This window comes from Hyperoodon ampullatus (genome assembly GCF_949752795.1).
Source record: "Hyperoodon ampullatus genome assembly, chromosome: 14".
Classification (NCBI taxonomy): Eukaryota; Metazoa; Chordata; class Mammalia; order Artiodactyla; family Ziphiidae; genus Hyperoodon; species Hyperoodon ampullatus.
In genome coordinates, this window is record NC_136927.1 from 20165923 (window position 1) to 20189131 (window position 23209).

At 49.3% G+C, this 23209-nt stretch overlaps 1 protein-coding gene across 1 annotated transcript in view; it reads right to left on the reverse strand.

Moving 5' to 3' along the window:
- Positions 1 to 2185: 2185 nt before the first annotated feature.
- The window catches only part of DTD1 (D-aminoacyl-tRNA deacylase 1), a 113780-nt gene continuing 92756 nt past the window's right edge, over positions 2186 to 23209 (reverse strand). Inside the window, exons 5-6 of the mRNA XM_079718474.1 lie at positions 11222 to 11389; positions 2186 to 2753 (exon numbers count right to left, since the gene is read on the reverse strand). Coding sequence (XP_079574600.1) covers positions 11237 to 11389 — 153 coding nt within the window. The 3' untranslated portion in view covers positions 2186 to 2753; positions 11222 to 11236. The remainder of the gene's footprint in view (positions 2754 to 11221; positions 11390 to 23209) is intronic.

Below are 23209 nucleotides of genomic sequence, written 5' to 3' on the forward strand. Positions count from 1 at the left end.
ACACTCTGCAAGCAGAACTACACCCCAAGTCTAATTTTAGCCATTTGTCCCACAGCAAGAGTTGGAAATGATCTTCAGAAGGAGAGTGGAGGGAGCTGGGGGAAGGGAGAAATTAAGGACCTCTTTGATGCAGCTGTGGATGTCATGGGGTTTCTTCCTGAGCTTTCATTTTTTCCTTCATAACCTTGCCTTGTGGTTAGATCTGACCCTCGCCAGCCGGTCTTCAGTGTGTACATGCTGCTTCTCTGAGGCTAGGAGTTGAAAGTGACCTTCAGGATGATGCAAAAGCCTCCTTCCATCCAATGCTACAAAAGTAGACATCTACCATCTTCCCTGCATACTGTGAGGGAGGGAAGATTTTTAAAATCCAGTCAGCCCTCCCTACCCATGGACGCGAAACTGCTGATACAGAGGGCCGAGTGTCCCACATCATTTTACATAAAGGACTTGAGCACCTGCGAACTTCGGTGTGTGCAGGGGGTCGTGGAACTCTGATGAAAATAAATAAAAGCTCCCGCCACACGTAAGTAGGCTCAGAACTTCTGCTCCAATGTTCTCAACATCGTCACCCCCTGTTGAATGGTGTTGTTTCATTTATCAAGACAGCATCTGTGTTAATGACACTTACACCCATTGCTCCCAGCTTTGTTTCTAACCCAGCGTCTCCTCCACGTCCTTCAGATATTCAGAGTTCTGTTTTTTTCCCCTTGTCTCCCTTTACCTTTTTCAGACCTTTCAGCAAGTTGACCACACGCTGCTACTCACACTCCGACGTGTCTGAGTCCCTCTGAAGTGGGATTCGCGAGCCGGGGTGTGAGCAACGAGGGTCTTGTTTCACCACCATCCACACGTCGAGCATGCAGGCTCTTCTCTCTGTGCGGTCCCCTCGACCATCACCCCACGACAGGCTGCATCTGCTCACTGAGCATGAGCTGCTGGGGATCAAATGCTGTGGCAGGAAAACGTCTGAAAAATCTGTTCAGCAAGTCCACCAACCTACAGCTGAGTTTACAACACTGGAGATTCAAGTAACTTTAGCGTGAATCTGAATTCACTCTGTAAAAACCAACACAGACCACGGAAATGGGAGAGCTCCCCGGACCTGAGTGCCTGTGAGCTGGGGGAGCTGACCAGGCTCTGCATCCGGGATGGCATTTCACACCGAGAGATTTACGCCATCAAGGATTCTACGGGACCATCTGCATCGGGTCAGAATAAGGCAATTTGGCAAACCCCTTTCCAGCTCTATGTTCCAAGTACTCGTACACATCACTGGAGATGTGATTTGAGCTTTTTTCCCCTCATATTTTCTAGCTATGTTCTTATCTGAAGCAGACAACTGGGTCAGAGTAGAGGGACTCAGATCTTATTACAAAGTCGCAGATCAAGTGTCAGCACTGCCACCCTGAACACGCCCCACCTCGGCTGGTCTCAGAAGCTAAGCAGGGTCGGGCCTGGTTAGTACTTATATGGGAGACTGCCTGGGAAGAGCCAGTGCTGCAGGCTTTAAAAAAAGTTTCAGCATTACCAAAATGCCAAATAAGGACGTCTCTTCTATAGTTAGACAAGAAGTATTTCAAGAGAGGATAACTATATAAGCATTAGTATATTATAGATATGTTATATAAATGTATATTATGTATGGCAATAGATATATTACTATTGACATCCCATAAAGTCTAAAAATGGTCACTATCGTTGTACCACTAGATCAAAACTAACTGAGAAACTCTTTGCTAGAATGTGGTTCTTTCTTCATGTTGCTGTGGGGACTTGGATACATGGACAACCATGCAGTTCCTGGAAAAAGGGCAGCTGTGTGGTCCGACATGGTGAAGCCTCTCCCCCACGTCCCAAAGGTAGATAAATCAGATGTTGAGCCTCACGCACATGGTATCAGTCATCTGGCCTTTCTGAAACAGGATTCCCTTCCCACATACACTCCCCATTCCTGCTGTCTTGTGTCCAAGGAAAAGGGCATCAGCTATACATCACCACAGACAGGCTCTCACCATAGAACCAGGGGCCTGTGTGCACCACTCAGGGAAGACTTCTTGCTAAGAATTATTTGAAAAGAAGTACATACATACAGAGAAGGGTCAGACACATTGTATCTCTACAGACAAAATCCTTAAAAAGAAACATAGCAGGATTAGCAGGGTTTGTTTAAGAATAAAGTAGTCTGTTGAGCTCTGGAGTTTATTTCTGTTTAGAAAAAACAGATAAAATTTACAAGATGCAAAGGTCTCACATAATACATTATCATTGATGACTATTCTCTTTACACCCTAACAGGAGCCCTGGCTTAGCCAGTGATGGGAAAAACACAGACAGCAGGAATGCACTTGGGACCCACCATGGACACGTGGAAATACACCACAGTGTGGAAGGGGGACTCGATGACAAGTGATGTTGGGCCAGCCTGTTCCGAGAGCAAGCTGAGACATCACAGGGACCAACACAGCCGTTCTGAGGGGGACGCTTGGGTGTATTCTTTGCCTGCCCTGTGCATGGGGCACCTTCCCCACACTGGCAGCACCCCCTCCTCTACTAAATCACAGCAGCAACAGAAAACGGTAACACTACTTTGGTGGGTTCATTTTGTTTTGTTTTTGTATTTTCAGGGCTATTCATGTTCCCAGTTTCTTATTTCCATCTTCCTTTTCAGGATTCAGTTCCAAATCCTTAAAGTAGTAGGTGCCTAGCATCTTTCATGAATTTTTCAGGATCCAGTTCTGCCCAGTGATAATGCACTAAAAAGAACAAAGATAAGACACATTACTCAGAAGAGTCCCAAAATTTGCCTTCAATTCATATTAAAATATATGACCAAGCATAACAAAATAGCTTGAGATATCCTTTCAGTTCTTACAACGACAAGAGGATGACAGTGTTTCACTTTACTGTGAAAAATCTGCTGTGTTGTCATGTATAAATCCAAATACCTTCTCACCAAAGAGATGCCGATTTATTAGAACTTCACCTTTAGAGCTCAAAAAGCCACCAACCAAATATCTGGGAATTAAACAACACACTTCTAAATGGACTTTGCATCAAAAAGAAGTCACATGGCAAATTAGAAAATATTTTAAGGTGAATGAAAATTGAAATACAACAACCTAAATTTGTGACATTCGCCTATAGCAGTGCTTAGAGGAAAATTCATAGCTTTAAATGCGTACATTAGAAAATAAGAAAGCTTTCAAGTCAATAATCTGAGTTTCCACCTTAAGGAATTAAAAGAATAAAAGCAAAGTAAACCCAAAACAAGCAGGAGGAGGGGAATAACAAGAGCAGGAAGTAATGAAGTTTCAAACAGAAAAACAAAAGAGAAAATAAATGAAAAGGTCAATAAAATTGATACACTTCTTGTCAGACTTACCAAGAAAAAAGAGAAAAAACAAGTTAGGAATATCAGGAATCAAAGAGACAACGTCAATACAGACTTTACACACATTAGAAGCATAAAAAGGGTATATCACAACTTTATGCCCACAAATTAGACATGGATAAGATGGACAAATCCCTTGAAAAAAATACAAAAGTCTCATTTCCACATCCTTTTAACAATGAGGGAGGCAGAGGGGTGGGGAGCCTAAAGAAAGCATAGGGACAGTGTATAAACTAAATGCTTGTTCTTGGAATATCTTTAATACCGCTCAAAGGAGGGCAGGTTCTTCCGTATAAAATGCCCAAGCGTCCTGCGTTTCCTTTTGCAATTTTGAACCCACAACAAAAGCCAGCTGGTTGTGCCAAGATTTGTGCGGCAGGCGTTTGTCATCCAAGTTTAACTAAATCCCAAACTTCACACAGCAGTTTCTATTCCCTCAGACCTAAACTCTAATTGGATGAACTCCAGTAAACTCAAAAGATTACAGTCATTTGCACGTGGTGATGCCACATCTGTGAACATGCTTCCAGATGTACTCAACACAGGTCACGTTCTCAAGAAAGGGTCACGTTATGAGCAGACGCCTCCATGGAATGACCAGCCTTCCATTCTTGAGCCCAGCTTGACACCGAGGCTAACAGGCCCACATGGGAAAGGCTGGTTGGAACTGCATCTTGTCCATGTTCTTCAGGTCTATCTGGACCCACACAAGGAATCAAAATTTCCCCAGGCCTACCCTCGTGCTCTGAACCCCGGCTGCCAAAGTACAACACTACTTCCTAGGAAATATCTGAAAAACCACAAGGGGAATACACAACCTAATTCCTGGAGACCGTAATACTCCCATTTTAAAGTCAAGAAAAGCAACCCACTTGCTCCTATATTTTAATCAAGATGTTAGCCCAAACTTAAGAACCTGGGGCCTCTTAATACCTCTTTCCTCACCTGCAATACTAGTAACTGCAATCCTGAAATGAGTTCCCACATTCCACCTTTGGGGAACTCTATCTTCTTGGCACAGATTAAAACCTTTGCTTTTGAACTTAAAATGAGCTTTGGGATCCTGCTTGAATACATTATTCTTTTACATCTGCACCAGTTAAATACTCTACATGTTTTAATGAACTGCGGTAGTAAACTTATGCTTCAAATGTTTGCTGTGCAGATGGAGATGGTAAGGTTTACTACAAAAGAATGAACGATCGAGAAGATGTCCATGATAGTCTGTTCTATGACAAAAGCAGGTACCTTTATGCAGACAGTATGTCTCTAACTTTGTAAAATTAGAGAGACGTAGAATCCCCTGCTTAGAGAAAATGTTATAAACGCATTAAGAGGTGTCTAATAGCCTGGCACCACCATTTCATGGCCTTATGAAAGAAGCTGCTGGGGTGGTTCTCTTTCACTGCATTCAACCGTTGGGGGCAGCAGGGAATAGACCAGGATCAGGAGCAAGGGATCCCTCCACAGCTTGCTTAAACATGGAGTCTCTCAAAGATGCTGACTTCCAGCTGATCTGTTTCTGGCTTCAGGCCATTCGAGCAACCAGAAGACGTGAGTGCTAGTCAGGATACGCACACACCACAGACTGGCTCTCCAAACCACGGTCAAAAGAACCCAACCCAAGTTTTATTTATTTATTTACTTCCAGTCACAGCTGGGAATCTAATATGAGCTCATTTACACAGAAAAGGCAGGCTGTTCCACGGAAAAACATGAGTTGCTGGGAATTCGATGTCATCAGTGAAGGACTCACGCAGTCCCTGTAGCATGTTAGGAACCCCAGTGAGGCCTCCACTGAACTGTCAGAGCAGACACTCCTCTGGCGCGTGAGTGCTGCATGCGGGTCCTGACTTGGCGGTGAGAACATGGGGACAGTGATGCCATTTTTAACTGAGAAAGGAAAGCTTGGTGTGAACTAATAAAGCAAGCAGGAAGAAAACAAAAAAAAACGAAAAACCAACTGATGTCGCCTGATTGTGGAAGGAACAAACTCTGACAGCAGTTAGTTTTTGTTTTTTGGATTAAATTCTACCCCATGTAGCATTTGTAACGTATATTTGTATATATTTAATGTCTGTCTTACTGAACTTACAGTGGTTCAGATAACAGTCTCAAACTTTACTTTGATCCCTCTAGGCTGGTGCCGCCCAAGCAAATTTCTGCAGTGACTGGCTGTCCTGTATCAGCTCTGTGCCACACAGCAGCCACCAGTCGTATGTGGCTACTGAGCACTTGAAATGTGGCTACTGTGACTAAGGAAATTAAACTTTATTTCATTTTAATTAATTTACATTTAAATATCCACATACAGGTAGTGCCTACTCTATTAGCACACTCTAGGTTATCACCAAGCTTAGCTCTGCACTTGAGCGATAAACAGAATCAATTATTATGGCCAGATTCTTGCCAATTTATTTCTAATAAATAAGGCAACTGAGGAGCAAGCCTGGGCATGAGGTAAATCCAACCTCCCTGCCAGTAAAGTGACATAATATGCCTGCTCCGTACCAGCGAGCAAGCAGAACATCCTGTATAACAGAAGCCAGAACAACACTGTCGGTTTGGGAACAGTAATCTCCTCCCAGTAAGATGAGGGAAAACAGGGCAAAAAATAACGCTGGAAGAAATACTGCTTAAAATTCCCCAAATGTATTGAAAGACATACATTTATAGATTCCAGAAGCTCAGAAAACCCAAAGCCATCATCAGAATGAGACTTAGATGTTTAACACAGACGCTGGAATTATCAGACAAGGAAGAATAACTATGATTAATATGTTAAGGGCTCTACTGGGAGAAGTAGACAAGGGGCGAGAACAGATGGGTTATGTAAGCGGAGACATGGAAGCCCCAGAAAGAATCAAAAGGAAATGCAGAGTGCTTTCGACAGGCTCATCAGCCAAGGGAGGAATCAGTGGGCCTGAAGACAGGTCGCTACAAACTTCCCAAACCGAACTGCAAAGAGAGGAAGGAATGGAAAGAGGAAGAGACCGTCCAAGAACTGGGGCAGTTGCAAAAGGGGTAACATACACACACCAGAAGGCGAAGGCAGAGAGAACAGAGAAGTAACGATGGCCAAGAACGGCCCAAACTTAGTGACGGGAGACACTGAATCACAGATCCATGAAGCAGAGAGCACCAACCAGCAACCACACCTAGGCAAATCCTATGCAAACTGCAAAACAACCAAGAAAATCTTGCAAGAAGCTGAGGGCGGAGTGGGAGGAGGGGGGCACATGGCTGCGGACTACAGAGGACATCTCAGAAGAAGCTATGCCAGCAAGGGGAGAGTGGAATAAAATATTTAAAGTGTGCAACCAAAAACACCACCAAACCAGAATTCTATACCAGCAAAACTATCCCTCAAGAGTGAAGGAGAAACAAAGACTCTCTTTCATCTGCAAGAAATGCTCAAAGAAGTTCTTCAGGCAGAAGGAACACAATATGGCTCCGAAACTTGGACTGACATAACGAAAGGGACAGCATCAGAGATGAAATGAAGGTGAAATAAGATCTGTTCTTTTTCTTATTCTTAGTTCATCTAAAAAACTACTTATGAAATGATAACAGTAACAATGCATTGGGTTGTGGAGCACATGAAAGTGGCGTGAGTGACACAGGTCACGAGGAACATGAGGGAGGGACTGGGAGATGCTGCCATGAGGTACCTGCACAGGTGAGGAGGCCAGGCTGTTTGCAGGTGGGCTCAGATTTGTTAAAAATGTATACCACAGGGCTTCCCTGGTGGCGCAGTGGTTGAGAGTCCGCCTGCCGATGCAGGGCACATGGGTTCATGCCCCGGTCTGGGAAGATCCCACACGCCACGGAGCAGCTGGGCCCGTGAGCCATGGCCGCTTGGCCTGCGCGTCCAGAGCCTGTGCTCCGCAACGGGAGAGGCCACAACAGTGAGAGGCCCGCGTAACGCAAAAAAAAACAAAAAAACAAAAAAACAATGTATACCACAAACTCTGTTATATCCTATAAATGACATAATTGTGAATAACTCATTAACCTCACAGTGGAAGGTATCATTTCTCTTTGACTGATATGTCACATAAGATAGATTACTGTTTTCCACTAATTGCATATGCTATCCAGGCATTATTGGGCATCCTAGAATTCTGTAAAAATTTCCCATTATCCTCACATTATATTTCAAATATTCCAGATCTTAGTAAATATAAACATCATGGATTTTAAAAAGCATAGGCCCATATAACAGTGAATTTGGATTAAATAATATTTTGCCGCTGTGTTCTTTGAAAATCTTACTGTATGTTCCTTCAATATCATGAAGTAACACCGTAAGTGTTTGGGGGATTTTAGTATTAGCTTATGCCTATGAAAGAAGAAAAAAAATGTATACTGCAAACTCTAGGGCAGCCACTGAGAAAAGATTGTTTAAAGTTAAAAAAAATAAAAACACTACCTCAGAAGCATAGTGTATTTTATACCATGAAATGCACAGGGACTTGAAAAGTGGTATGAATGTTGACACAGGGAAGCAAAGTGAAGCTCTGGGGATAAAAGATCCCACCTGCTACAGGGAAAAAAACAGTGCAAAGTGACGGAATAGCCTTTTACAGAGCACACGCGCGCACACACGCACACACGCACACACACACACACACACACACACCTGCTCTAGCTCATCAGGAAGAAACGTGCTTGGCCAGGACACGTCTCACTATACAGACAAAGGTCAAGTTGGAAAAGCAAACAGACGGCAGCTTCCCAAACACTTTCCTTGCTTGGTATCGAGGGCTGACATCTGAGGACAGAAACACAGGGTGCTGGCCCGAAGTGCGCCCCTCTCGTGCACACACTCACGATGGCAGTTAAGTCAATACTCAAACGAGTGGATGCTGCAGCCTGTGATCACAGGCAGAAACTGCACTCTTTTCATGAGAAGTAGCCCTCCTTCCTTTAGCTGTGGGCCAGAATGGGGGGAAAACTGAGCTGCAGCCTCACAGAAAACCGTGAATCCTCCCAGCACGATGAGGAGCCCGAAGGAATGAGACAGAGGACAAAGGAGAAGTTAATTTTAGCAGTTTCACGTCCATTTGGTAAAATAAGAAATGTCTGTAATGTGAGAGAGAGATGGCGGCGCCCTGGGGAGGTCCTCCGAACCAAGGAGGTTTGAGCTCATTTTCAAAGAAACATACACCCAAGATCATGCAGCTTCTCATTCCATTTTCTCTCGCCTCTTTTTTCTCCCTCATGCCTCGGAAACTCAAAGCTGCTCCCCTTAGGGCCTGTGAGGCTCCCCAGGGCTCTTTCCGTTTTTAGAAGTGCATTTCTTTTTTTTTTTTTTTGTGGTACACGGGCTTCTCACTGTTGTGGCCTCTCCCGTTGCGGAGCACAGGCTCCGGACGCGCAGGCTCAGCGGCCATGGCTCACGGGCCCAGCCGCTCCGCGGCATGTGGGACCTTCCCGGACCCAGGCACGAACCCGTGTCCCCTGCATCGGCAGGCAGACTCTCAACCACTTGCGCCACCAGGGAAGCCCTCTTTCCGTTTTTAAAGAAAAGTAAATGAAACCTGCAGCAAATGAAAACGACAGCTCCCCTCACTGGGGGAGCGGGGCGGGGGCTGCTGTTTTTCAGTGGAACAGGGCCAATGCCAAGGTTACCTTCTGTCTGTCACCACGTAATTCAGCTCTTACAGACATCTGAATACTGGGTGGTGGTTTTGGGGGTCGACTGGGATGACAAAGTCCAGCAGAAGGGGCAACAAAAGCCCATGGGCAGCAAAACCCCCAATATATCCGTGGAGTACCAGCTGCCGCTTAGCCTAACCCCTTTAAGGTCTGCAAATCCGGGAGCGTGGCTAAAACCAGGTGCTCTTGCTGGGCATGGTGGCTCGTACCCGCCTGCATCTCCCCACATCGCTGAAGGGATGAGCTTCACTCACTAAGTTCACAGAAGAAAAACCAAGGAAGCAGAAATTACATAACTTACTCACTGTCACACAGAAATTGGTAGGATGCAAATAAGCACCTGACGAGGTTCTGAATCCCTGCTGGACCCACTTTATTAATTAGCATAATTAGAAAACTAACTTAAAGAGCCGCCCTGTGCACTGTCTTTATGTGGCACGTTTCACCCCCAGATTTTGGATTTCTGGATGGACCGTAAATCAGAAGCACTGGCGGTATTTCTGACAACAAAACTGACCATTGTCAATGATGTGCAAATCCCCATCATCTTGGAGGGGAAGTTCTACGTAACATAAATGCCACATAAAAGGTTACTGTGTTTTCATGAATATTTAACATTATTTATACACCAAATTCCACATTCAGAAGACTCTCCCTAACTTCTAACAACTGTTTCAGTTCATGAATAAAAACCAACGGCTTGAGGCCACAGCATCAAGATCCAGAACAAGGTGGGGCTTGTGAACAAGGTGGGGCGACAAATGAGGCCGAGTGTGAAGGGCTCCCCTGTGACTCCGGCTTCACGCTCGCCTGGGCGTGTGACACGCGTGAGCCCAGACCCGCGAGCACGGTCGTCACCTGCCCCGAGTTACACTTGGACAGAACATGGTGACTGGGGAAAGTCAACAGGGCCTTACAGGACTGACAATCCCCCACGGCCCCCCATAAAACTATGATTCAGCAATCCCTCCTTTCCAAGATCTCCACCCTGCCCGTCTGCTCTACTAACGTCTGCCGGCCAGTCCGCCGTGGGCTCGGCAATCTCTCTCAGCACCGGCAGTGGACATCCTGCGGACACTCCGCAGGAGACTCCTGGTCCCCACCCTCTTCAGAAGGCACAAGCCATCTCACAAGTGTTCCCTCTCACCATGTGGCATCTCCAGGGCGAACCCAAGGCTGACTTGATTTGAACCACAGTCCACAAGCCAAAGGCTCCAGACTGCACGCCCGGCCTGGCTCCTTTGGTTTCTGCAACTGCCCTGTCACTGGCCTGTCGCCTCCAGCCTGCTCCCCACGGCTGCTGGGGTCACCTTTCGAAACTCGGGATCTGACTGTGTCACCTGTGCACTTGGCAGCTTTCAAAAGGTTCCCCATGATCCCAGGACAAAACCCACATTTCTCCGAGTTGCACACCGGACCCTGTATAGTCCGGGCCCTTCCTCCGCCCCTGCCTTCAGACAAGCTCCCGAAAAGAGCCCCATGTCCCTTCCCTACCGCCTCTGCCCAAACCCACGACTCCGGCTCCTTCTCTCCTCTCCGCTGGGCCACTCCCCGCCCTCGGTCCCCGTCGCCCCATCTCTACCAGCCCTTCCAGGTCCCACCCTGGACCCCTAGTTCCCTGGAGCTATGGCCACGTCCCTGTCCACCCGGCCCGTGGTCCCGGCACCGGTGCACTGCCCGGCGCTCTGGCGGGACTGTCCCCTCCCTGCTCCGGAGAACGCCGCCATGTGATGTGTTCACGGGGAATGAACTTGAGTCGAGGGCCATCGGGCGGCTGGGACAAGCTCCAGAGGCCTGTGACCTCCAGGCAGGGAGGTGGACCCAAGCTACAGGGAACCGTGAGGCACTCCCGTCTCGGGAAAGTGAACGGGCAGCGCCGCGCGGGGGACGTGGAGGCCGCAGGCTGTGAGGGGAGGCCTCCCGCAGCTGCTGAGAGGAGAGCGCAGAGGCAGGAGCTTGCGTCTGGAACACTCTAGAAGCGCCAGGAGCTGCAGTCGTTGCCTGACGCGGGCGCGTCTCAACTCCTCTCTGCCCTGGAGGCAGCAGATCTCAGGAAATCACAAGGAGCCGCCATAAAACAAGCTCTGCCTCCAATGCCACCCTGTCGTCTACCCCTGACTGGTGCCTCCGACGTGAGGCACCGACGCAGCTCCGGGGGGGGCGCCCTACCTGCGTCTTGGCCCCCTACGGCTCCCGCTCCGAGGACACGTCCCCCTCGGCCCCGCTGCTGGCGCTGCGGTCTTCCTTGCGAGGAGCGCTTCTTTCCTTGCTTGACTCAGAAGGCCCTTTGGCTCTGGTTTTTTCTTTCCTCTGCTGTTGCTTTTCAAGCTTCGACAGCTGGTTATGAAAAAGAAAAAGAATTATTTTACAAATGTAAACTCGTGCCTGTATGTCCAAAGCACCAATTACTTCACAGGCAGCAACCACTAAAAACGCTTTCTGTCTGATAACATGGGGCATCGCAGCGGCTCCGACGTGCCAGGTCCCACACCAAGTGTCTGTCTGTCAGACACCAGCATCCTTGATACAGACACATCAGACATATGACGTCCGTCAGATTTCCCCACGACTCAGCCTGTCTCAGGGTTTTGGGGAGGGTCTACTCACAGCCTTCTCTGACAGGCTGAGCAGAGTCTGTAAATGAAAAGGCTTTTCGTCTGTTATTTTTTTCTTTGATGTCTTTATAGCTTTTTTCTCACCACTTTGTCTTCCCACTCACTGTTTTCTCCACCAGTTGCTGAAGATGAGAGAAGGCTGTGAATAAACTACATCAGGCACATGAGACATCGTCTGGGCCCTCGGTCTGTCCTGAGACTGAAGCCTGACTCGTCCACAGCCCAAACCCTGGGTGCTCCTGGCGGGCTGCGTGGTGGCTACACGGGGACACTGCCACAGGGCACACGTCCCACAGGCCACCCGGGGCCACTTCTGCCCTGGGTGTCTCCCCAGCTTGTTCAGAGACCACAGACCAGAGAGTGGAAAGATGGATCCGCTGACACTCTGCACAACGGTTCGGCCACCCCAGAAAGACCTGCCAAGAAACTCATCCAAGGAGATGGGCCAAGCCATGGTCACGGGATTTTTTTGGACCATAAAAACCATCTGTGACAAAGCTTGACACATGGCAACACCCAGGTTCATGGGCCTCCCAGGTCAAGTCTGCAAGCATTTTCCCATTCACGTGGAAAGGGGGAAACAGGGAGGGGCCAGCTGTTCCCTGCTGATCTCTGCCCCGTAAAGACGCAAAGAAAAGTTACTGTAACCAACCTGCCAGATCATCGCTTTATTATTCTCAGACTCTGAATTAAACCTTTAGGTAGATCAACAATCAGCATCTCTCAATTTGGTCCAGAAAACCAAGTTTATTAATGGTGGACTTATGATATTATCTCCCCCACCTCCCAACCCCAGATGCCTGAACAGCTGTAGTAAACAACTGGCTTGGTTAACAAGCTAATTCAATTTTTTGAATGCAGGCTTCACTTCCCCTTTGACCCAGGACTCCCTTCTCAGAAAGCTCACCTGGATAAATTCCCTCTCGTGTTGCAGGAAAGGCTCCTGTGAACGTGCACCGGGCTATTGCTTGTATTTAGCAAGAACCTAGAAACAACCTGAGAGTCCACTGTAGGAGGACAGGTAACTAGAATGTGGCACAGTCCCACAGAGCGATAGCTAGAACAGATGGACATGTATCAAAACAGATACGTCTCTAGGGCTTCCCTAGTGGCGCAGTGGTTGAGAGTCCGCCTGCCAATGCAGGGGACGCGGGTTCGTGCCCCGGTCCAGGAGGATCCCACATGCCACGGAGCGGCTGGGCCCATAAGCCATGGCCGCTGAGCCTGCGCGTCTGGAGCCTGTGCTCCACAACGGGAGAGGCCACAACAGGGAGAGGCCTGCGTACTGCAAAAAAACAAAAAACAAAAAACAGATACGTCTCTAAACCCACGTTAGACAAACCAATGTAAGCTTCAGAGGCCAGAACAGTAGGATCCCATTTTCACAAAGCACTACGTGCCGCTAACGGGCAGATGGAGGATGGACTGGGAGCATACAAACCAAGTCCAGTTAACTTTGGGGAGAAAGAGAAGAGAATGGGATCATAGTGGGATGAATATACATGGGCTCCAACTGTAACTGTCAGATTTCACTTCTATAACAACAAAACCAGCTCTAGAACAGAGATGCTGACTGCTGTCAGACGTGGACTGCTTGCTACTGGCCCTCGGACCACTGACGGTAAGACTCGTGCCAGGATGTAAAGCAACACACAGCTTCCTTCGTCAACAAAGTCTTGCTGTGCAAAAGTATCACTGCTAAACTGTGTACTTAGTGGCAAAGCTGATCTCCTCTGGCCATGGCCTGGTAAAAAAAAACAGCTCAGGTACAGGCACGGTGAATAGGATGATCTTGAGCAAAGACGACAACAGGCTAGCATTTTTTAATTGAGATAAAATTGACAGACAACATTATATTAGTTTCAGGTGTACAATGTAATGATTCGACATTTGTATACACTGCTAAACGAAAAGGTTAGCATTTTAAAGAGCTCTTTGCTATATATTTCCCTCTGCACTATTATTTTTCCATGAACGATTATTTTTCTCTGTGCTGTTCTACCGCAGATGTGGGAGGAATTTCCTTCATCAAGATGCCAGCCTTCCTTTCTTGTTTCCCTTTTGGTGTTAAATGCTCTTTCTTCTAAGAAATGATTAGGATGGTAAATGGGGGCCCTTCTGTCTTGCTCTTTTTCTTGCAAAATGATCTTGGATGCACAACATGAATGTACTTAGCCGTACTGAGCTGTACAATTAAAAATGGGTGGGATGGTAAGTTTTATGTTATGTGTATTTTACAACTAAAAAAAATTTGTATAGTGATATAATTGACATGTAACATTATATTAGTTACAGGTGTACAACATAATGATTCCATAGCTGTACATACTGCAAAATGACCACCACTGTAAGTCTAGTTAGCGTCCATCACCAAAAAAAATTTTAATGACCTTAGAAAACATGAAGTTGGCAATTCGTGCTGGCCCCCTTCCTTTTTTATATTTCATGTCCCTAGTTCACGAAATCCAAACATCTGGGAATCAGTGTTCGGCAGTGAACTGTGATAGTCGCCTTCTGCTGTCAGCAGTTTACATTCACATCAGTGTCTGTATGTGTGTTTACACGTGTGTGTTATATGTGTACATATCTGTAGGTGGATGGATACATCTATGAATGCACATATATAACCGTGAACATGTTCCAAGTTAGACACTGAGAAAGCATGATTTTTATTTCCAAAAGAGGCCTTCTCAGGGCTTCCCTGGTGGCGCAGTGGTTGAGAGTCCGCCTGCCGATGCAGGGGACACGGGTTCGTGCCCCGGTCCGGGAAGGTCCCACATGCCACGGAGCGGCTGGGCCCGTGAGCCATGGCCGCTGAGCCAGTGCGTCTGGAGCCTATGCTCCGCAACGGGAGAGGCCACAACAGTGAAAGGCCCACGTACTGCAAAAAAAAAAAAAAAAAAAAAGAGGCCTTCTCAATTTTTGTTTCCCCTCTTTAGAGGTAAATATAAAAAAATGTTGACTATCGCCAGTGACACAACCAAACCAAGGCTCCCACACTGCTGAGATTCCATCTCACGCAAAGGCTTGTTTGTGATCCAACCTGTTATTCGCTTTCTACTCTTTAATGCTGCGGAGAAGCCAGATCCTGGCAGGGTGATGGGGAATAATTCCCAATGGAAGCAGGCTTCCCAGAGGCTGCTCAGGGCCCCACAGCACCGTCTGACTCTGCACTGGCCCAGAGGCGCCATCAACGCCGAGCCAAACTGCAGAAACATCAGCGTGACCTTACACCCCAGCTCCATCCCTACCGCCCTGGACGAAGCTTGTGAATCACTGAATCACGAGTGACAATTATTGAAGGGACAGGCATAGCCCAAGTTTCTGTAAACGATGTAATGCTGATTCTCTTTCATTATTTATCTTAAAACAACCCAACCACATATGGCTCCACGCCTCAAAGTAAAAGTTCTCTGAGGGAACATTGTGAACTAACCTAATAAATTTAAGCCTTTTCTCGGAAAACTTGGAATCCAATGCAGCCAAAATGTGGAATTTACATCTTAAGGCAAGAAAGCAATTTGATTTTTTTTTTTTGAGGAAACAAATGAGAAAGAAAGAAAAATAAGAAAAGAAATTGGTGCTGCACACGGACTCCTGTAGCATGTTCATGACTTTCAGGTTAACGAGCACACTTACGTCAAGGAGAATAAAAACCGCACAGGCCTGTGAACACAGGACCTAGACACCAAAATGGAGGACTTTTGTTTCTTTGTTTGTTTGCTTTTTAATCATCTGAGAGTGTCCATATTGCAAAGGAGACAGTGTCCAAACCATACAGGCTCTAGCGCCTTGAAGAGAAACCCAAACCTTCCAAAGGCAACTCCAGGCACAAGACAGGGCCAGGGGCCAGGTCACCGTCCCAAGGCCAACCCATGCCTCTCATGGTGGATCTCTGAAGAGGGGTGCCAGAGGAGGGCGGGCTGGAATATCTAGACCCAAACCTCCCTGACTCACGCCTAAATCCACTGAGAAAATAAAGAACTTTCTTTTTAATTAAGATGACCATGCTCTGATTGCCTAATGTACAAATAAACTAGTTGAACAATGCTCTGTCACGGGGGCCTGCAAATGTACTAATGCCCTGAGGGACCAGGCAGAAGCAAAATGAGTGAAGTAACTATAAGACTTTAGGGCAGGATGGAGACTGCGGCCACATTGCAGAGGACAAGCCCTCCTGCAAGCCCTACCAGGGCATTCACATTTTCTTTTTTTTTTTTTTTTTTGCGGTACGCGGGCCTCTCACTGTTGCGGCCTCTCCCGTTGCGGAGCGCAGGCTCCGGACGTGCAGGCTCAGCGGCCATGGCTCACGGGCCCAGCCGCTCCGCGGCATGTGGGATCTTCCCGGACCGGGGCACGAACCCGTGTACCCTGCATCGGCAGGCGGACTCTCAACCACTGCGCCACCAGGGAAGCCCTCACATTTTCTTTTTAAACAAGCATCTGCACAAAGGTATAAAGTCAGTGGGGTAGATAGAGCCCCCCATAGGTACCCCGCTTTGCACCTCCGCCCACCTGATCCCGACTTCTCTGAACAACCCAGTAAAAGTTGTATTCTCATCAGCGTCCCCCAGAGAAGTCACTGTCGGCAGCCTACACTATAGTCATCCTCCAGCTCCCTCCTCTCTCCCTGCTGGCATGAGCAGCCTTCTACTCAGAAGTAGCACTGTCTGAGCCTGCTGTCACATGGGCAGGGGACAGCATTCACAGCCACCAGGACCTGAGGGACCGCCAGGGGGCTTCAGAGAAAGGTTTCTCTCCCAAATAAACAAAGGTGCATGGAGACCCGGGGACAGACAAGGACCTCTGGAGCGGTGGCAGCTCTTGGAACGAAGATGGGGTGTCCAGGGGTACAGAGAAGCCTCTGGGGAGGGGTGGAGCCAAGCCGGAGGAATCAGCCATCCTCTTGGGGGTGGGGGGGTCACTAAGCTCCTCCCTGTTTCAGCCACACTCGGCCAGGTTTGGAGCACGTGCAGCTGAAAGCAAAGCATCTCATCACACACTCATCGAAGTAAAGGAGAAATGGGCCTTCAAAAGGGTGGGGGGCTTGCTCAGGTGTCATGCACAGTGTGCAAAAGGCAGAGATGGGACCAGGCCTCGAGATGCCAAACTCCGTATTCTTTCCAGGGCTTCACGTGGCCCCTCTTCCTTAATCTATGAACTTCATGTCAGAGATATTTATTGAGCACTGGGCTACACGTCATGCCCTGTCCTAGGTGCCAGGGACACAGAGGAGAACCAAGCAGAGCGCTGGCTTCCCGGGGCCGACTGTCCATCACATAAATAACTGGCGACCCCCACTCACGAGCCAGGCTCTGTTCTCAGCCCTCGGCATGCACGAAGGGAGCTAACACCATCCCTACTTTGAAGTGAAGCCAACGGCACCAGTGCCCCCAGCATCCTGCCTGAAGCACTTGTCCTCGCCGGTGGAGAACACGCAGGGACCTCAGCCTACTCCCTTTGCCTAATTAAAGAGAAACCGGCCCTAACCCGGACCCTGCTCCGTGGTGGTTCAGCAACAAGCCGCTGTAGGACCTCAACGTGACTGTATGTTTCTACCCTGTGGCTGAAGAATCAGAAGGCTCAAACCTAAGATGAGTGAGCCGGAAACGAGGCTGGAGGAGGAAGAGGGATGGGGAAGCCCCCAAAGCAATGAGGGCCCCTGATCCTGACCTAAGGAAAGGCCCTGTCAGTGGGGCCCGTCAGTGGCAGCGGGAGAGGAGGACCAGGGTGAGGGAGACCAGTCTGGCCCAGGCCGGCCACTGATACGGGGCAGCCCCGGAAAGCAGTGAGCATCAGAGCATCATAGCAGGGAACACAGGGCGGCCAGCATGTGGAGGGCTGGCGGGGGGTGGGGGGCAGGCCCCCAAGTTCAGGGAGGGCTGACGGAAGCAGGGCTGAGGGCGGGACAGGAGTCCCTGGAGGCGGGAGGAGAAGGCCTCCCAGGACCAGCACGGGACTCTGTGTTCACGCTTCACCACCAGCCAAGCTGCAGGCCCCCCGGGCACAGGTTGATGACACAGAGGTGACTGAACTGGACATCAAGGGCTGCACAAGACAGGCTGAGGAGCGAGGGGCCGAGTGAGGTCAAGGCCACCAGGAGAAGCGGGGGAGGGGGTCGAGTCCTGCCCGGGGCGCAGCACCCACAGTAAGGGGGGCGTCTGGCCGGGAGCGCATGGGGTCAGCGCACTGTGGGGTCACTGTCACCCAGGACTGGGACACAAACGGGATTCTGGCAGGCTGGGGGGCTGGGTGTGGGAGAGCCCTGAGTCTCCATTGATGACCATGGCCGTGGTGATGGGCAGTCCGCAGTGCGCATGAGACACTGGACAAATGAGCACGGGGGCGGGGAGTGACCAGGTGATGGCCTCCGGGGGACGGGAGGCTCCGGCTTGAGCCCCTGTCGGCGGCGTAACTAACGCTCTTCAGCAGCACAAGAGAAGGAAACACGTGGGACCCACAGAGCAGGGCGCCGTGTGGGTGCTCCAGGGGAGGGACCCCTCCTGGGGTAGGGGGCGGACAGCAGACCACTGGAAGGGGAGAAGCGGAGACCCTCGGGCTGGTAGTTTGCCCTCTGTGCCTCTACTGCCAGGCCGCCTGCCCTGGGCACCAGAGGACAGGCTCTGAGACATGTGAGTTACTCCTACCTGCCCTGGTCTTTCTCATAGAACAGCACTGCTGAAGCATCTCCAAAGGCAGATCCCTTCACCCTGTGGGCTGATCCAGTGGTTGATGACATAGAACATTAAATGAAGGAGCACCTCCAGGCTGCCGTGGACACCACAAGCTCCCAGGACGCGCTCTGCGTACAGTCAGACTCTGGGCGTCCCCAAGATTCCACGTGTGCAGGGGAAGCTCAGCCAAGGGCTCTGCTCTGCAGCTGGGGACACCAGTCCAGGCTGGAAGGGTTCAAAGGAGCTGGCAGAGAGTTCTGTGTCTGCAGTCGCCACCACCCGCCTGCCTCTTTCGGGAACGTCCAAACCACGCAGCTGACAGGCACTAGAAGCGGTTTTGGAGGGGTTCAAGAAAGATGGTTTCTTTGCAAGTCATTTCCAAACAAAACAGGGGCCCAGGAACCCCTGATGGAAGGGTAATTCTCCGAGCGAGACCATGTCTCAGACTTGCTTCCAACACAATTTGGGGAAATGATGTGAAAAATTACAGCTTCTTGTAGATGCTTTTGTATGTTCACATAAGTCCCACAAAAACGATTTCAGGTCTTCCTCTTCTTCTTTTTTAGACTACAGTTGACTAAAAGGGGCAACTCCTTCCTCAAAGGGCCCACGAATATAACCTGAGATTTTAATTTCATCCCTGTAAAGTCTGTCTTCACACTAGGGAAATAAATGGCCCCTTAGACGGTGACAACCAATTTGTCACCTTGAGCATTCCGAGAAGTCAAGAGCAGGTATTATTACTTCCAGATTGCTTCTGAGCGCAAGGGAAGTGGAGTCAGTTGAGAGAACAAGTTCAAGGCCATGGCCAGGCAGTGGCCAGGCTGGGAGGAGCCTCAGGCCACCAGACTCCGAGCCGAGCCTCCAGTCGACCTGTCTCCTTTGAGGCCGAAGCTCACCTGGACAGGGGCTTCTGAGGTTAGCCCCAGGTCTGGGGCAGCCAACCCTGCTCTGATCTTGCTAGGGCGATGCCAGGTACAGCCCTGCCTTTGAGTTATTTTAATGCTGGTTATTTCCGGCCAGACTGTTCTGTCCCGTGAATGAGCAAAATCTAATTAGAGAGTGAAGAAAGTAACAAAAGAAAAGCGCAAGCCTCATGAAGTCAGTTACTAGGATTTTTATAGACCGTGATGTAGATGGAAAGGTTCTGTTCTAACCAACCCCTTGCAAAGATTCCAAGAAAGTCATAAAGATCAAACGTCCCCTCTGCAATTACGCTGTAAAATACCGCAAGGTATGATGGCTCCGCGGGCGCTGGCCCACACCTGTGGCCCTGCTGATGTCAGAAGGCACGAGCGGGCGACCACAGGAAGCTGCAGAAGAAGGACATGGCTGGCACGTCCCCTTAGAAGGACAGGAGCTAAAGGACAAAATGCCCCAAACCCACCAGCCCGTGAACCCATTTCAACAGCGCTAGAACCTTCACTCCACGAGGCTCGCTGTCTTTCCTGTGTCCACCACCTCCTACCGCCAGGAAAAGATGCCCTGACTGTGCCGAGTCATTGAAACCAGTGTGTTGACCATTCTCTCACCCTGCAGAGCACGCTGACACCAGAGAACTGTTTTGCTGAATAACTAACGCGTTCGAGGCAGTAAGCAAGACGCACTGTGGAGCGGAGCAGTACTCCACCTCCACGGGCCTCCTGGGGTCAGGTGGAAGCCCAGGGCTCCTCTCGACCACACACAACGGAGGCGGCCTGCCAGCACCGCCTGGAGACGCAGGAAAGCCCAAGAGGCCGTGCACAGCGACCAGAGCAGCCCACAGCCCCTCCACGTGAGGCGGGGACCCCTTCAGGGGTGGAGCCTTCAGGGAACGACGGAGGCCAGCGCTCAAGGCCGGGAAAGGGCGCCTCCACCCGAGCCCACGTACCACAGGCGGGACATCTCCTGAGCTACTGGACACCCCTGGGTCCATGACCTTTTGCTTCTCCCTGTTTCTTTCCACTGCCTACAGGCCAGAGGGCAGAGAGTGGGAAGGGGGAAGAAGAAAAGACAAATTCCCATCAGCCTATGAGACTCGCAAAAACTCCGAGAAGACCGAAGTGTGAATCTACTGTGGAATTTTAAACAATCTGTAGAAACCTACTTCCACAGATTAGCTCTAGTTGACTAGGCCATTTTTTAAAAAGCAATTGGAATTTATATTTGGGCAACTTTGTTTTATCGAATTGTAACTTGATATAATTTCATATTATGTGATAATTCTGAAAGCTTCTTTTTAAAAAATGTCCTTATGTAATGGAAAATCTGACAGAACACTCAAAGAGGATGTTTCCATACACTCTGAAGCATCTGCCATTATGTCAACTGTCATGTTGTGTTATTTTTAAATCAACTGGCTGCTTAATAAAAACATTACACAGCAATGTGCACACATGGTACCTAATTTTCATACATTATTAACTCTGCTTGAGGTTTTCGTGGGAATTAAAAAGGAAAAAAGTCAGGCAAGGAGGCATCCGTTCCCATCTGAAATCGTGCAATCTAATTTTATTTTCTAATTCCCCATTGTTTACAAAAACCCTCTTAGGCATGCGGAGTGGCAGTGAGGGTGGGGTGCCCGGCTGTCTTTCCCATTATTCTTACTCTCTTCTCCTCCCGTCCACGTCCACGCTGGGGTGGCTCCAGCCTTCAGGACCTGGGGCAGCTTGTTTCAGGCCATCATGGGATCAAGGTCAGCAAAGGCGTGGGTTTCTCTACCACCGCGGCAGACGCTGTCAGGGCCTGCACGTCCCCCAGCCCAGAGGTCCCTGCAGTGTCAGCCCACGACTTCTGACCTCCTCCAGCCCGAGCACCTGCACCTTCGGCCTGAAGATGCCCCCGGGCCCAGGAGGACACCTGGCCTGAGTGTGGGCAGCAGACATGTCTGGAGGCAAGCACTTCTGGACGTGATCTCGGCCAGGGGGAATCAAGAGCTAGGGGTCCACCTCCAGCCCCCTCAGGCCACACAGTACCCACGCTGAGATGTGTTCCATGCGGCCCCCCAGGGGGTGCCCAGGGGTCACCGACACACAGATCCCCCTCCCCGTCTCGCTTCCACCCCTCACCGTGCTTCCTGTACCGGGAAGACCTGTACCGAAAGCCTTTCACTTCGGGGGGCACCCAAACCAGAAGCATTTTACATGCTTTGAAATGAGCCACATTTTAACATGATCATTTGTTATGTGTTACAGGCCCCGTGTTAACCAGTGTTCTCCACTGGTGGGCACCCCAGACACAGGAGGGCCATGGGGGTGATGAGGACTCCACCCCCACTGAAGGCGCTGACGGATGCAGTACAGTCCTGTGACATCTCACTATACACGTGAATTCTCTGAAAACTGGTCACCCATGTACATGGCAAACGATATATTCTAGCAGCCAGGATTTTTACTATGTTGTCCTCCATTCCCTAACCCCACTGGGGACAAGGTATCAACAGCACTTCTAACACGACACAACCCACTCCTGTGGCCTGGCCTCTTCCTTCGATGGGGGCTAATTATAAAATTTCGAGAGTAATGGGCAAGAAGGTAACTATTTCCCCGCAGCTGAAGAAGCAGCAGTGGCTGTGGCACTCGGAGGCCGGAGGCCGGCTTCTCCCGCCCCACGGCTGAGCTATCAGTTCCCCCTCCTCTCTAGGCCGCTGCTCTTTGCGGGCAGAAATAACAGGCACCTACTTCATCAACATCTGCGTTAACATTATTAACACATATATGTGGACCCTAGAAAAATGGTACAGATGAACCGGTTTGCAGGGCAGAAATAGAGACACAGAGGTAGAGAACAAACATATGGACACCAAGGGGGGAAAGTGGCAGGGGGAGGGTGGTGGGATGAAGTGGGAGATTGGGACTGACATATACACACTAATATGTATAAAACAGATAACTAATAAGAACCTGTTGTATAAAAAAATAAATAAAATTTTAAAATTCAAAAAAAAAAAAACCAAACCAAAAAACCATCTGCCTCAGGCTGGAGTCTCTCTTGGCACGTGTCTGGTTAATAATCACGGGCTGTAGCGAAGTTTCAGGAGACACTAAAACAATTTCAGCTTTGGTATTCCAATGCATAATTGGTACCAGAAAACTGTTCACGAGCATTTTAAACTAGTAGTGTTCCTTAAATGATTCAAAATGTTTCTTCAATTTGCAAGAGTCTTAAAAAAGAGGGGAGACCTTTTCTCTGCCCCACTGGGTCTTACATGTACAAATGCCAACGGAACAGATTTGGAACGATGAAGAATTATTGTGCAAAATAATGAAGATGTGGGACCCAGAAAAATAGTGCACACAACCTGAAGAGAAGTCAAGGCCAGGGTGCTCGGCAGCCGGGACGCGGGGAGGGGCAGGGGGTGGCCACCCGTCCACAGGGCAGGGGAGTGGGGCGAGCGCTCCGGTGGACGGGGCTCCCGCAGGAAGGGCCTCGAAAGAGAACGCCTGGGCTCCGAGGTCTGGGAGCAGGAGCAGAAAATACAGTGCTTCCAACAAGATTTCAAGAAGAGAAGAAAGACAAGGACATACTCCCGGAAAAGCAAAAGGCTGAACAAGGAAAAAAACGACAGGGTACGACTTGGGCCCTGTGGTGACCCACAGTCACAGGGTCATGGCAACATAAACACCATTTTTTGATTCCATTAAAATGATATCAAAACGCTGGAAAGACGGGAGGGTGTGTGGCATGAGCAGTGCTGGCTCCCCCTCTACAGTAGCATGAAATAAATGATGTCAGAGCTTAAAACATCAAGAAACAGTAGGAGTTTGGGCTTCCCTGGTGGCACAGTGGTTAAGAATCTGTCTGTCAATGCAGGCGACACGGGTTCGAACCCTGGCCCGGGAAGATCCCACATGCCGCGGAGCAACTAAGCCCGTGCGCCATAACTACCA